Here is a 15,897-nt window from a genome sequence, read left to right as displayed (position 1 = left end):
CAAACAAAAAACAAACAAGAAAAACTAAGGCTCTTATCAAGCCTCAAATGACCGTAAGTATTTAAATTTCGAGTTCAAGAAACATCAGCAAAGGAACTTAATCCTCTTGCGTCATGTAATTGGTTGGCGATGGAACTTAGAGCAGATGGAACAGAATCCTGGTGTGCCCACTGTTATTCTTATTATAGATATTAAAAAATGCCTTTATGTATCAATCGATATTTAAAAATCTCTCGGGCCAGGGATTTAGCTCAGTGGTTTTGCCACTTTCTGTGCAAGTGCAAGGACCAGAGTTTGATTCCCGGTACAAAAAAAAAAAAAATCTCACAGGAGAGTTTGTCAATATATCTGTTTACTGCCTTGAAATCAGTTCCTAAATTGTAGCTATTTTTTTATGGAAAAAGATCTAAATGCAGTCAAATACTGTATATTGCCCTGCAAAAAACAGGTGGTGGACAGAAATTTCTTTATGTTATTTATTAAATTTAATGACACAGTTTCCTGCATGCTGATGGAAATTTTCACTAGTATGAAAACTCCCTTAATTTGGTTTCTCTTTAATTTGATTTTGAAACTTTAGTGTGCATAATAATATCCTGTGGAACTTGTTTCAAATGCATTTCTAGAGGTTCTGACTCAGAAGATCTGAAGGATATTCTAGGAACCTGCACTTTTCAGTGATAAGTACTGAACTCAGGGACTCATGTGGAATCTACACTTTTAACCAACCACCCCAGCTGATTCTGATGTTACTGGTAGGCAATTACACTGTTAGAAACATTATTTCAATTGAAAATAAAAATATATGTCCACATATAAAACACAATATATAAAAAAGAATTATGTATATGTATATTATTTATTTCAGAGCAATATATGCACATATTCCAAAAGAATTATTAAGAGTTTGGGGTGGGCCAGGGATTTAGCTCAGTGGCACCATGCCTGCCTCGCAAGCTCAAGGTCCTGAGTTTGATCCCAGGTACCACAAAAAAAAAAAAAAGAGAGAGAGTTTCAGGTATAGCTCAGTGGTAGAATGCTTGCCTAGCATGTACAAGGCTCTGGGTCCCAGAACAGAAAAAATAAAAAGAATTATTATGGTAAAGTTTCTAATTAGTTGTTTATCCTGTAGGAATAAAACTAAAAAAATTACAAAGAATGTCAGGCTCTGTTATAAATTTCAGTATAGGTCTGCATACTAGAAAGAAAATACAGATTTGGGAAGAGGTTCTGAAATTTAAAGTATATATTTTTTAATATCTGAAGAGATCTAATAGATATCATTTAGACCAGGAGTCAGCACACCAAATCTTGCCAACTGACTGATTTGTATGGTTCAAAAACTAAGAATGGTTGCTATGTTCTTTTTTTTTGTACCAGGGATTGAACTCAGGACCTTGCGCTTTCAAGGCAGGCAGTGGAACCATTGAGCTAAATCCCCAGCCAGTTGCTATATTCTTAAATGGATTTTTCAAATCAAAAGAAGAGTAATGTTTTGTGTCATGTGAAGATTATATGAAATTCAAGTTTCAGTAATCAAAATAGTTTCATTGGAACACAGCCACAATTACTCATTTACATATTGCTTATAGCTGCTTTTGCACTACAGTAGGAGAACTGAGTAATCACGACTTATGTTGCCAGGCAAAAAGCTTTTGATTTTATGCAATCAAATTTATCAATATTTTCATGGTTTTGAGTCATGATTAAAAAAGATTTTCTCTGGCATAAAGGAATTTAAAACCTGATTTCTTCAGTTTTGTATCTCTCTCTCTCTTTCTATATATATATATATATATATATATATATATATATATATATATATATATGTATGTATATTCTAAGGACCAAAAAAGCTTCAGATAAACCTAAAACATAATTTGGTATTTCTATCATTAGTTAGCAGGCTTGCTGGCATTATTTTGAAGCTTTTTATATAAGCTGTAGAATAAAGCAAATCAGTAATTACATCAATGATGTTAGAACCAAAATTCAGTGTAAGAAAAAAACAGATTCAAACATAAGATCAATTAGATTAAGTAAAATCCCTGAAATATCATATTTGATATGATATGATCAATATGAACTTATTTTAAAAAATTCTTATGTCATCCAATATTGCAGTGAAGGTAGACTTTTTTAGTGATTTCCTCTGGAGTCAATGTATCAATATTGAAAGAGTTAGATCCCCATTATGAATACTACTGTGGAAATTAAAGAGAACCCTTGGCTTGCTGATGGCTAAACTGAATTTTTATATTCTAACTTATTCAGTCAGCATTTTTTGGCTATATATGCTAAAATTAATGTGAATATCATTTTCCTTATAGGTATGTTCTGTAGCTCTGGTTTTGAAGCATATTTTTAAAAAATAAAATGTCAAAATAAAAAATTTATAAAATGGAGAATAAATATTTCCATTTATTAGAAATCTTAAAAGGAGAGGGAATTAATATTTTATATAAATATTTTGTTATACTAAGGAATGTCTGTCATTTCATTCTGAAATGGAGTGTGTAATATATAATAAATAAAAATTAGATTTCTTAGTCCTGAAGAGCCTAGAAGTAATATCAGTATTTATGAGCATTTCTATCTTCCAGATTAGTGACCCTCATTAAAAGGAGCCAGGAATCCTTTAAAAAATACATGAAATTTCTTTCAAAGACTAAAGGAATAATGTTAGAACATAGGATCCAAAGTTGGCACAATTTGAGCATTCAAAAGAAAAAGTGACTATAACTGATTAAAATACTCTGAATATATATGAAAATCTTTGCATCTACAATGATACTCAAGAAAAAGCTAGGTGTGATGCTGCATGCCTGTAATCCTAGCAGTCTGAGAGGATGAGGCAGGAGGATCACAAGTTTGAGTGCAGCCTGGGCAAGTTAATGATTTAGCAATACCCTATCTCAAAATTAAAACAAAACAAAAAAAATTAAAAGGGCTGGGGATGTACCTCAATGCAAAGGCCTTTGGTTCAATCCCCAATGCCATAAATAAATAAGAACCTTTCCTCAAAGGGGAAAATATTATTTTCATTTGCTGTCACTGGCAGTGACTATCAATAGATAAGCACATATACAGATACAGATATAATATATATAATGCTCTTTTTTTTTGGTTCCAGGGATTGAACTCAGGTCCTTGCACATACAGAGCAGGCAGTGGAACCACGAGCTAAATCCTTGGCCCTATAATATTCTTGAATTATTTAAATAGAACAGAAATATTTTTTCTGTCCTACTAGTAGGAAGCATGTTTCCATGTAATCAAATACATAGTATCCAAGTGAGATTTATTTCAAGAATTCCATGATAATTCAATATTAAGGATCTATAAATAAAATTCCTCCTTAATAGACCTAACGTGGAAATCAAATGATCGATCATCTCTATAGGTGTTGAAAAGGCTTCTGACAAAGTCAACAATAAGTCTTGGTTTTTATTTTTATTTATTTATTTATCTTTTATTTTGGTACCGGGGATTGAACTCAGGTCCTTGAGCTTACCAGGCAGGCACCAGAATCACAGAGCTAAATCCCCAGCACAAGTCTTGATTTTTAAAAAGCACTCTATAAGGGGCGGGGATTTAGCTCAGTGGCACCGTGCCTGCCTGGTAAGTGAAAGGTCCTGAGTTCGATCTCCAGTATATGAAAAACAAAAGCATTCTAAGACAGAAATCACTTTTTTTTTTTTTTTTTTTTTGCAGTACTGAGGATCAGATCTAGGGCCCTAGCACATGCTAGGCAACCATGACTACTGAGCTACATCCTCTACCCATAAATAAATTTTTATTGTGATAAAATGTTTTTTACATCCAAATAGAGTGGGACTAATATATAAAAGAAGCTGCTATGGGGAAGCAGTGACACAAAAAGCATTTGCACTTCTATTAAGGTAGTAAATAAGACCAGAATGTCCATATCACCACCATTATTTAACATTGTATTTGAGATAACAGCCAATGCAATTAGGTAAGAGAAAGTTGTTAGAAGTATAAAAATTGAAAAGGAAGAAGAAAAACTACTATTACTTGCAGACAATATGGTTGTTTCCCTAGAAAACTCAATAAATCAATTAAGAGAACTCAATAAGGCAGCAGGGCACAAAATCATATAATAAGTAATAGCTTTTGGCCCAACGTGGTGGTGCACGCCAGTAATCCCAGCACTCTAGAGGTTGAGGCAGGAAGATTATAGTGAGTTCGAGGCCAGCCTGGGCTACACAGTGAGTTCAAGGCTAGCTGGAACTACATAGTGAGACCCTGTCTCAAAAAAAAAAAAGCTTTTATTTCTTCAGACTACATCTAGACAGAAAATGTAATGAATAAAGAAAGTCCAACTCACAATAGCAGAAAAATATTATAAAATAACTAGTATCAAATCTGACAAGACAGATGCAAAACCTACATGAAAACTCAAGACAATGCTGATGGATCCAAAACAAGAGAAGCAGATGAAAAGATACATTTTCTCATATAGAAATACTTGTCATTATCAAAGATGTTTGTTTCCTAAGTTAATTAATATATCTAATTAGATTTTTTTATTAGGGTTTTATTTTTTTGTGATGTTGGGTATCAATTCCAGGGCCTTGTGCTCACTAGGCAAGTTAGACAAGTACTTGAGCACTATATAATCAGATCTCTATAAAAATTTCTCTAAGGAGCCAAGCGTTTTAGTTACTTCTCTCGTTGCTGGAACAAAATATTCAACACTTGCAAGTTAAAGGAAGGAAAAGTTTATTTTGGCTCACAGTTTGTACAGGTTTCAGTTCATAGTTCGCTGGTCTCACTGTTGTGTGCCATAATGTTATGGTTTTTATCTAGATGTCCCCCCAAAGCCTCATGTGCTCATAGGTGGGGTTTGGGGAGGTGATTGGATCATGGGGATGTGGATTAGTCCACTGATGAGTTAATAGCTAAGTGTGATGTTGGAAGGTGAAGCCAGGTTGGAGGAGGTGAGTCACTGGGGTGTGGCCTGGAAGGGTATGTTTCCCTTACTCCTCCCTTGACTGCTCTCTGCTTCCTGCTTGCCATGCCATGAGCAATTCTCCTCTGTAATGTGGCCCTAAGAAAGTAACCAAGACACCAGGCATGACAATACATGGCTGTAATCTCAGCACTCTGGGAGGGTGAGGCAGAAAGACTACAAGTTCAAGCCCAGCCTGGGCAATTTAATTACTTAGTGAAAAGGGCTGGAGATGTAGCTTAGTGCAGAGGCCCTGGGTTCAATCTCCAGTACCACCAAAAAATTTTTTTAAAATTCCTCCTAAAGATTTGTTTTGATTTCTCTCCTCACATTATGTTTTTAAGTAGGCAATTTAATCCTATAGTTTAGTTTTTAAAAAGTAAACACTAGATTAGGCAGGAGACATCAGGAAAAAAATAGTGGCCACCAGCACTGTCAGATTAATCAAAATACACTTAAGAGCCTCAATAATTAATGTTATGCTATTCTAGTGCAGAAAAGGAAAAACACCAATGGAATAAAAAAAGCCAGAAATACACTGTAAAATATACAGGAGTTTAATAATAAAGGTACATCTCAAATCAGTGGGACCACTAAGTAGCCATTTGAAAAGGTAAAGGTGGACCCATACCCAACATATTACATTAGGAGAAATTCCAAGTGGAGCAATATTTAAAATAAAATTTAAAAATCATAATACTTACAGAAGAAAATATTTTGAAATGTAACAGTGACTTAGAGTCCAGATGTCATTAAGTTAAATTCACTACATAGAAATAAAAAATTTTCTTCCTGGCAAAATACATGGCAAATAGAAAATGGGGAATATCCATGATTCTTATTACATGTTTTTATGTAAGAGGAAAAAAATTATGAATTCACATTTGCATTTGTTATTGTATACACAAAGACTGTAAAAATGCATAAAAACTAAGAACATTAGTTATCTATGTCAGAGGTAGAGGAGTAGATGGATAATGAATAAGAATGGGAGGGAAACTTTTCACTGCATAACTTTTTATACATTTTGTTTTTTGAGTCAAGTGAATATATTTCCTACTTAGAAAGTAAAGCTTTTAAAAAGTCTCAACTCAGGGGCTGGGGATTTAGCTCAGTGCTTCCACCGCCTGCCTCACAAGTGCAAGGTCCCCGAGTTCGATCCCAGCACTAAAAAAAAAAAGTCTCAACTGTCACACAGCTTACTTTCCAGTGTAGGCAGACAAACACAGAAATAAATATACAGAGCTGGGGTGTAGCTTAGCAGTACAGGGCTTGCCTGGCATATGAGAAGGAAAAAGAAGAAATATGTACTTGCAATCATGAGACAGTTAAATCCATGAACACAAAGAACTTATTTATTATATTTCATTAGTTTTAACTGTTTCTTGAAAAAGTGAAATACACAATAATAGCTTGATCAATACTTTCTGAAAAACTATAAAGTCACTTTATTTAAGTCCTGCTTGTGTCCACATTATTGTTCTATCAGCTTTTCAATGTGAGGATATAGATTAAATGAAGATACAGTAAATTGTACCTGTTGCAAATAGTGTCAGGAACATATATCTTCAGTTCTTCTGTGACATCTCTCATCACCCTCTGGTATTCAGACATTCCTGGGTCTTTGATATAATTAGGATTATTTCTCATTAAACATTCTCCCAAATGATTAACTGGATCAAACTTGGTTGGACTATCAGCTTTGGTCAAAAGCTTCTTTTCTCGTTTTGTCAACATTTTTTCCATTCCAGGAACTAAGGTGGGTAGAAGTTTGTCAAGCAAATATGCACGAGTACTCAGTGCTGTGTTTTCAGTATTAAACCACTCTTTAGCCAAATTATCTCTAGGCAGTTTTTTTTCAGACTTTTTGTCTAATTCTTTCTTCAGATTATCCTTATCTATTATTTTCTGCTGCATTGCCTGGGCTCTTGCCTCCATTCTTAAAAAAAGATTTTTCTTCCATGGTTGTTCTAGCTTTGGTTTCAGTTTAATTTCATCTAAATTAAAAGTTACTCTTGCAGGTTTTCTAATTATCATATTCCCTGGGACTTCAGTGTTCAAGTTCATTGTCAAACCTTTTGAAGTTTTCAGCTGTTCCTCTAAATTTAATTCTGAGGAAAAGAAAAAAAATACAAGAAATATTAGAAGAATGTAGGAATATATATTTTAATATGTATGACCCTAGAATATTATTTTTTTAAGTTTTTATATCCATTTACATGGTATATTAGAATACCTGAAAATGGCTGAAAAGTGCCACAAAGTGTGACAACAGTCACTTGAACCATAAAGACATTTACTGTTGACTTAATCAGAAGTCGTTCAGCAAGGGCTGGGGATTTAGCTCAGTGGTTCTGCGGCCTGCCTTGCAAGTGCAAGGTCCCAAGTTTGGTCCCCAGCACCAAAAAAAAAAAAAGTCATTCAGCAGATCAGTGATTTCATTAAGTACCTAGACTATTTGTTTTGCTCTTCATTCATTTTTTGCACTTGTGCCTCGTGATTACACAATGGGTCTTAGAGCTCTAGAGATCACTTTTAGGAAAAAAAAAAGATTGGGGACAAAGAGACTTTCTCTTCTTGGGATTCTGTTCTGTTATTCAAGAGGAGAAAAATCCCAGACTGTCCAGTCAAAGGCTTCCCTTCATATTTCATTGACACTAATTATGATTAGTGTCATAATCATAATTCCCATTCCAAGACCAATCATTGGCAAAAGAAAATGACATTACTATGAATAATTTTTCCTTGATTTTCAGGGTTACACCAGATTTCTTAGATATCAAGTGATTTCTATCTGCTACAGAACATATAGCATGCAAACATATAGAAATATGTCCTCTGTAGGCAGTTAAGAGAGTCTACCACACATGTATATTTAAATATATTTCTTCCCACCCTTATATTTCCAGCCTCTCTCATGTTTTCATTTTTTAAATATAGGAAGGAGATACAGACCTAGACCAAGATGGTGGACTGAAAATACCTATCTACATCTTTTCCCTAACAAAACTCTCCAGAATTGACAGGAAAGGTTGTGTGTGAATTCTTTAAATATATGCATATGAATTCTGGAAATCATGAAGTACTTAGAAATTGTGAGGTTCTCTGAAAAATATAAGGGATTCCCTTGATTAAAGAAACTATAGTACTAAAAAAATACAGGAGAAGACCATTGTAAAATTTGGGAGTAGCTTTGAGGCATTCCAAATTTAGAGGATATGGATAAGGATAGAAGAATTATTAACCTTTTTGTTAATGGGGATCTTTATCCTCATTTAAGCTAATTATTAGGTAGCAGCACATTCATTCACTTCTTGCATTGGGACAAAGGTTATAGAGGTTTGGTCTAGAGTAGCAGGGTTTCCACACATATAGAAAATGAATTATTGGGCCAGGCATTTAGCTCAGTGGTTCTGTGCCTGCCTCGCAAGCACAAGGTCCTGGGTTTGATCTCCAGTACAAAAAAAAAAAAGGAAAAGAAAATGAATTATTGACAGACTTCATTGTCTGCACTTTACTCCCACTCAACAATCACTAGCAGTGGACTACAGAAAACAGAAACCCCATTACAGAAAAGCAAACAGAAAATATCTGATGCAGATTTAAACATACATATATGAGACACAAGGAACAATTAAGGAAAACCATCTCCATGGATAAATTCAACAAGTGCAGTCGCTAATACCACCCAAGGAAATGTCATTAGTAGAACAAATGTAAGGAGACTCTAAATTATAGTTAACATTCTCAGAGCAGACAAAATAGATAAAATAATAATATTATGAATGTTATTTTTAAAAACTAAGAGAACTTGAGTGCCTACTGTTCAGATCTCCACTTCTAATATTATTCTTCAATTAAAAAAACAGGGTTCCAGGGCTGGGGATTTAGCTCAGTGGTTCTGCCGCCTGCCTCAAAAGCGGAAGGACCCAAGTTTGATGCCCGGTACCAAAACAAAAAAAAACAGGGCTCCTTATAGACATGGATGATTCAGGAATATAACTTTTTAGGTCCAAATAAAATCTATCTATATATTTCCTTTGCTCTGTTGAATTAATTTTTAGGCAGGTTGTCCTCTCACTTTGATTAAAAAGTAAACAGCAGCTTTAGATTTACATGATTCTTATAACTGTTGCCATTCAAAAAACATTTGCCATTAAATTCAAGTTTAAAAATCTGAGAAGGGTTTTAATTGACTTAACATAAATAATATGTCTATTTCTGAACTACCCACTGAGTATTCTGATTGATCTGGTTTGCATCACAACCTATCCCTAGTTCTAGAGGGGTAGAGTCAGCCCCAGCTAAACTAAATGGATTTAAGGAGAATGTTGGTTCTCTCAGAGATATTGGGCAGACAAAAAAGATATATCACTACTAAGAAAGTGGTCAATTTCTGTGTTTAAGAATGGAACCGAAGGAGGGCAATTTTTATGATGAGAATGGAACCTAGACTACAGTGGACTTGGAGGTAAAGTACAGATTGAATGAGTAGACAATCATTACAAAGTAATGTTATGGCTGAGGTCTAAAATGTCCCCCCAAAATTTCATATTCAGAGGTGAGGCCTGCTTGCAAGAGGAAGGTCTCTAGGAGTATGACTTGGAAGAGTATATTCTCATCCTTGGCTCTTCCTTTCACTCTTGGCTTCCTGGCTGCTACAGTTGAGCAGCTTTCCTCCACCATGCCCTTTAACCATGCCACTTCTGTCTTGGAGGCTGCCAAGTACTGGCTGAACTCACTGAAACTATGAGCCAAAATAAACCTCTCCTCCTTTAAGTTGTAGGTGTCAGGTATTGTGTCTCAGTGACAGGAACAGGAAAGCTGACTAATATAAGAGTTAGGTACCAGGTATGGGGTTGTTGCTGTATACTTGACCATGTGGCTCAGAAACTTTTTGAATTAGTTTATGGGAGAAATCTGCAAAGTTCTGGAGAACCTAGGGCTAGAGAAGCCCTAGGATTCTATAAGCAGAACTTAATGAGAAATTCTGGTTGGAGTTCACAAGACCAGAATGCCATCAGGAATGTGGACAGTAGAGGCCAAACTCAGGAGGTATCAGATGGGAATGAGGACTGTACTGGAAACTGGACTGGCAACCATGTGTGCTTTGTTCTGGAAAAAAATTTGTCTATACTTTGTCCATGTCCAACACCTTTGTGTGAGGCTGAATTTAAAGGTGGTAGACTAATTAACCTGATCAAGATTTCAAGGCAGACCAATATTCAGACTATAGCATAGGTATTACTAGCTGCTTTAACCAAATCAATAGTGAGAATAAGAAGTAGAGATGAAAGATGTGGAAATTTTTGCTCATGGCCAGTAAGGAAGTGCTTGTAAAGTTGAGACCAACGAGGGCTTGGTTGCTGAAGATATTTATGTTATTAAAAAGGAATTAAAGGGCTGGAGATGTATCTCAGTGGTGCAGTGCCTACTGAACAAGCACAAAGTCCTGAGTTTCATTCCTGGTATCAAAAAAAAAAAAAAAAAAAAAAGAGGAAAAAAGGGAACTAAGTACTTTGCACAGGGAAGAGAAGAAAGAAAGATACTTTGAGAATATCTCAGAAATCAGCAAGACCTCACCCATTGTAGGCTCAAAGGTGCAAAACTATAAACCTTTCATTTGAAAAGAGAGTCCCTGGGATGCCTACTGAAGAAGAGCCAGCGAGGGAATTGCTTCCATGAGATCTGTTTTACAATGTTCAGCTGTGCAAGGACTCAGAAGCTGCTGCAGCCATGGTTCAAGAAGGCATAGCTACTGCTCAAGTTAGTGGCACACTTTGGCATCATCCTTTTAGTGCTGGTTTTTCAGGTATGTAGAATGCAAGGGTAACAGGGTCACAGAGGCCTCTACCCATTTATCAGAGGAAGGCTTGGGAGGCCAGGCAAGTCCTTTAGAGGCCGAGAGAGTGAGGCCGAAGGTGCAGTGGAGACCCCAGGAAGTTAGAGATGCCAGGAACATGAAATGTCTACCCAGGAAGACTGAAGGCAGTGAATAGAGATGAACCAAATGCATTTTGCATAATAGATAGACATGAGCCCTTTATGGGCCAGGAGTGGAATGTCATGGTTGAGATCTAAAATTTCTCCTGAAAGCCTCATATTTGAAGGTGGGACCTGGTTAGAAGGGTTGGGTCACTGGGGGTGTGACTCAGAAGGGTGTATTCTAATACCTGCCTCCTCCCTTCTATCTGTTTCCTGGCTGCCATGGCATAAGTAGCTTTCCTCTGCCATGCTCTTCCACCTTGCCATATCTGTCTTGGAGCCAGTCAACTTTGGACTGAATCCATTGGAAACAATAAGTCAAATATACCTCTCTTCCTTTAAGTTGTGATTGTTGGATATTTTGTCCCGGCAATGGGAAAGCTGACTGATACATAATGAAAAGTTTTTCTTTCTTTTCTCATAGAGAAGGATTTTTTTTTTTGGTACCAGGGATCGAACTCAGGACCTTGCGCTTGCAAGGCAGGCAGCTGCATCACTGAGCTAAATCCCCAGCCCAAGAAGGATTTCTTTTTAAAGGTAGGATAAGCTTGACTAAATTTAGAGATTGAGAAGCAGAAGGCAAAATAGAGAGAAAAATAGATTATACAGGAGAGATTTTAGATGATGGTCTCCTCAGGGTCTGAGGAGCTATGAGGGAATAAAATCAAGAATATATAATAGCCTGGATAAGATAAGATATTTCTCACACTCAGCTGAAAGGACAGAAAAGTAGGTACGTTCCATCTAACATTGTCTAGTTTTTGCAGAATAAAATAAATATTGCTAAAACCAAAGAAAGGTGGGATCATAAGCTTTATGTAAAAGATAAAAATTTTAAATAACTGTTCTGAGGGTGGAAAAAAGACTATGTACACACAGACAGGTTTCCAAGCAATACTGAAAATCTATCTGAGATTGAAAGCTACACATTTTTTCTTTTCATGGCAACAGCACACAAAATTGTATGGCTTTTTTTTTTTTTTTTTTTTTTTTAGTAGACCTCAGTAGCTCAACCTTGGGTTCCCAGGACATAGCTAACTCAGGTTCTGAACAATAAACTACTTTCTTTTCTTTTTTTTTTTTTTAAGGTATAGGTGGGGCCAGATGGGACTCTTGACTCCTGATGGGAGGAAAAGACCACCAAGCAAATGGCTCCACATTTATTTATAATGGTAGAGACATGGGGAAGCAGGGGCTGGTCTGTAACTGGAGCCAGGAGAGTAGCTAAGGTCTGCAGGACATCAGGCTTGGTTTTCTGGTGAATGGGCCAGGAGGAAGACAGTCCTCTTCTCAGTCAGACCTTGCTCCACTACACCATCTTGTCACCTGTTCTCCCGAGGGCCCCTGCGTCATCCTTGGGAGGTGAGTTAGGGCTGGCCATAGTGATCTACAGTGCATCGCTCCCAGTGGATGCTTTCTTTTCTATTCCTATGATTGCTGAGGTAACTGAAATTGAAGAATTAGTGGGAATGTTACGGTAATTTTTTCCTTCTGACATGGTTATGGAGATGAAGTAGTGCCAGGCCTTTTCAAATATTATCCATTGAAAAAAATATCAGTGCTAAGTCAAATCACAATAAGATTGAAGCTATATATTATTAGTGGCTTTTGATTCTGTTACTTTATGGATAGAGGAGAAAATAAAGAAATACATATAGGAATTATTTCTATAATTCTATAGATATATTTCTATAATCATTGTTTTTAATATAACTTGGAACTAGTTATTGAGACATGCTTTAATCATTAACAACTTCCAATAAGTACTATTATTGCAATAAAAGGGCAAGAGGTCAGAGCTTCAATGGCTGTAGGACTCTAAGCTCCTTGTATCCTTTGTGACCACAGCAGCTTTTCTTCAATTTATTTTACATAATTGGAGCACGTCATAAAATTTCATTAAAAAAAAAGGTTTTGCTGCCTTAAAATTTTGTTTAAACCCAATACTCTGAAGAATAAATCCTATCTAGATAGTATCTTTTTTTTCAAGAGGAAAATTAAATAATCTATGAAGAAACCTTGAAAAGGTAACATTTCATCTACAGAATTTCTTAAGTTCAACATTGGTTAGTGCTGTATTTATGAAACTCCCTTGCAGGCTTTGATTTCTTCCTTGGCCAATTCTCATATTCTTACAAGAGGAAAATAAGGAGGATAGTATAATGCCCCCTTTCACCTCTCAGTTGGATTTGTAAACAAACATTTTGGAAGCAAGCAGACAAGTAGGGTATATCTCCATTTTGTTTTGTCACAATACTAATTAATACACAATGGTTTTATTTTTAAATGAGTGTGAAAGAGAACAATGTTTTAAAAATTTTATTTTGGCGTGCTTGCTTCGGCAGCACATATACTAAAAATTTTATTTTGGGGCTGAGGATTTACCTCAGTGGTTCTGCTGCCTGCCTTGCAAGCGCAAGGTCCTGAGTTCGATCCCCAGTACCCAAAAAACCAAATTTTATTTTATTGGTATATTTTAGGTATACAATATAATGATATTCATCATTGGAAATTTGCACCTTTACATAATCTCTCTTGGTTCTTATATTTTCCCCCTTCCCCTGCCCTCCCTCCAACCCCTCCATCCCTCCCTATTTACAAAGACTTTGTTTCCATTTTTCATTTTAGGAGAACAATTTTTTAAACTCTGCAAATTATAATGTACTCTTTTTTTTTCTTTTACTCTGTCCAGCACAAACCAAGGCAGATATATCTTTGCTTGCCTGAAGGATAGTGCTACATATGTACAGTAACTTAATATCTACCCATCTGCCATGGATCATTAGTAACGTCACACATGAACTAGGACATTCTCTACCTTCATTGCAGCCTGTTAGTACTTCTCTAGTGTGCTTGGCTATTAAAGTTTGCCAAGCAATAATCCTAGGGCTTGCATTCTCCCTATTGATACACAGAAGGGAAGTAGACATGTGTTTGGTCACAACTCTAGTCAAACACTTCTCTCTTAGAGCCATAAAACCACGAAAAGAAAAAGAGGCATAGCAATAGCAAGGTCAATAAATCAAGATTCTGAAAAAGCCTATTTGAAACTGTCTTTTGACTGAGTGACCTCTGAATTCAAGGATCACAAATTACAGAACTGCCGCAAGGGCAAATTAGTTTAGAGGCTTAATTAAATATAATTCAAACAAGTACTAGGTTTTTCAGTAGCTCTGAGCTTATATTTTTCTAAACCTTTTACAGATAAATTGATTCCTTTATACATTCACTAAATGAACAATTACTGATTTCTTACTATGTGCCAGGCACTATGCTAAGCACTAGAACTCTTTTTCATAAAGTCTTCCTAGAATTAAGACTGAAGCTCTTCCCCAGCTCTCACACCTTCAATTCTCTACTAGTCCTTCTTCTAACATGCAAAAACCTATTCAGGCACTGTGGGCATAAATGCTTTCAACTAAATAAGTAGGTACAAAAAGAATCCCTTACTCATAATTTGAAAGATCTAGCCTTGTAAGCGATTTTTATCATTTCCTGTACTTAGTGCACAGCTTGCTGCTAGGCATAGCCTCAGTACAAAATCTATTTAAGGATATAAATGGGAATAAATTATAATCCACATTCTAATAAGCCTTACCAGGCCCTTTCTAAGGTTATATAACATTAGGGGAACTGGCTCCTGATTAAACTGGTGAGAATTGACGCAGGAGAGTTATTCAACAAACTATATGATGTTCTTTAAACACAGGCTCTATCTGAAATGTAGCAGCCTTGTCCTTATTAACAGGATTTCTCAACATTTGTGCATAATGTAAATGACTGCAACAGAAGAAGGAAGAAAAGCACTATTAAACATTATTGGAATTGAAATTCAGTTGCTATAGGAAAAGGCAGCATCCTACAAAACTTTGTTAAGCTTAAGGCTTGTGTAATAAGAATAGAACTGGGCAAACTTATATCTTTTTTTAAAGTAGAAAGAAGTTAAACTCAGATCACCAAATGGAGAATAACTAAGATGAAGAATTGATATGATTCATTTAACTATAATACTTTCTATGCATACACAAGTATTTGAGTACATTTTGGGAGCTGCTTAGCAAGGTAACATCACTTTAATTTTTACAAGTATATAGCAAGGATTATGACACTTTTTTGACATGTTGAAATTACAATAACAGCTCCTCTCCCTACTTCTTTTATACATACATATTATATTTTGTATCTACATAAAATATATATATATATATTGATGTTTGAAAGTAGGGATTCAGAATATAAGGGATTATAGTTACTGATCACTGGAGAAATGTACATTGTACTGCATTTGATATCACAACAAGCAACTACCACGTTTTCAGCACTTACCATATACTGCAATGAATAGACAAACAAAACACATTTCCCTCTATTAAAAAAGTAATAAGATAAATTGAAAGTACATGCAAGAACAGGAAAATCCATAAACTATTGATTGATATTTTTCTGGGGCAGCAATAAATTACATGCTGTACTACTTATGTGAAGTTTTATAGGTTCAAATATGGCCACAAACTAATTAAAGTGAATATCTAATTAAATTTATAACAAATTACCTTGATCACAATTCTGTTTGACATGCTTAAAATGAAAGAGTTAATTTACAAATCTGGCCCAAGTGATTAAGGTAAAGGCAAAGCAGTAGTGGAAGGGTATGGTAAGGAAAGTAAAATCAGGAAACTAAGGTATAAGGGCAGGTAGAGGAGGACAGGTAAAAACTTGTAAGGAAGAAAAATCTTAAAAGTTAGTGAAACTGTGAAAATAGTACTGTTTATAAGAAAGGCAAACTAAGGGTTATAAACTTTACTTCTTAACATGCAGTAACAAGAAGGAAAGGTAAATAACTCCTCTTAATTGGTTTAAAAGGCAGAAAAACACTTTACAAAAAAATAAGCACCTAAAAGTTAAAACTAGTATCTATACAGAAATTTATGGTTTAG

General features: G+C 35.5%; 1 protein-coding gene across 1 annotated transcript in view; it reads right to left on the bottom strand.

The window, feature by feature from the left end:
- Positions 1 to 15,897, bottom strand: part of Efcab5 (EF-hand calcium binding domain 5) — a 151,186-nt gene that overhangs the window by 106,625 nt on the left and 28,664 nt on the right. Inside the window, 1 exon segment of the mRNA XM_087192040.1 lies at positions 6,513 to 7,086. Within this exon segment, the coding sequence (XP_087048166.1) occupies positions 6,513 to 7,086 (574 nt within the window).

The sequence above is a fragment of the Heterocephalus glaber genome, unplaced genomic scaffold, assembly GCF_053883595.1.
Source record: "Heterocephalus glaber isolate CG9 unplaced genomic scaffold, H.glaber_assembly_v1.0 deba00001564, whole genome shotgun sequence".
Taxonomy (NCBI): domain Eukaryota; kingdom Metazoa; phylum Chordata; class Mammalia; order Rodentia; family Bathyergidae; genus Heterocephalus; species Heterocephalus glaber.
This window is presented reverse-complemented; position numbering and strand designations above follow the sequence as displayed.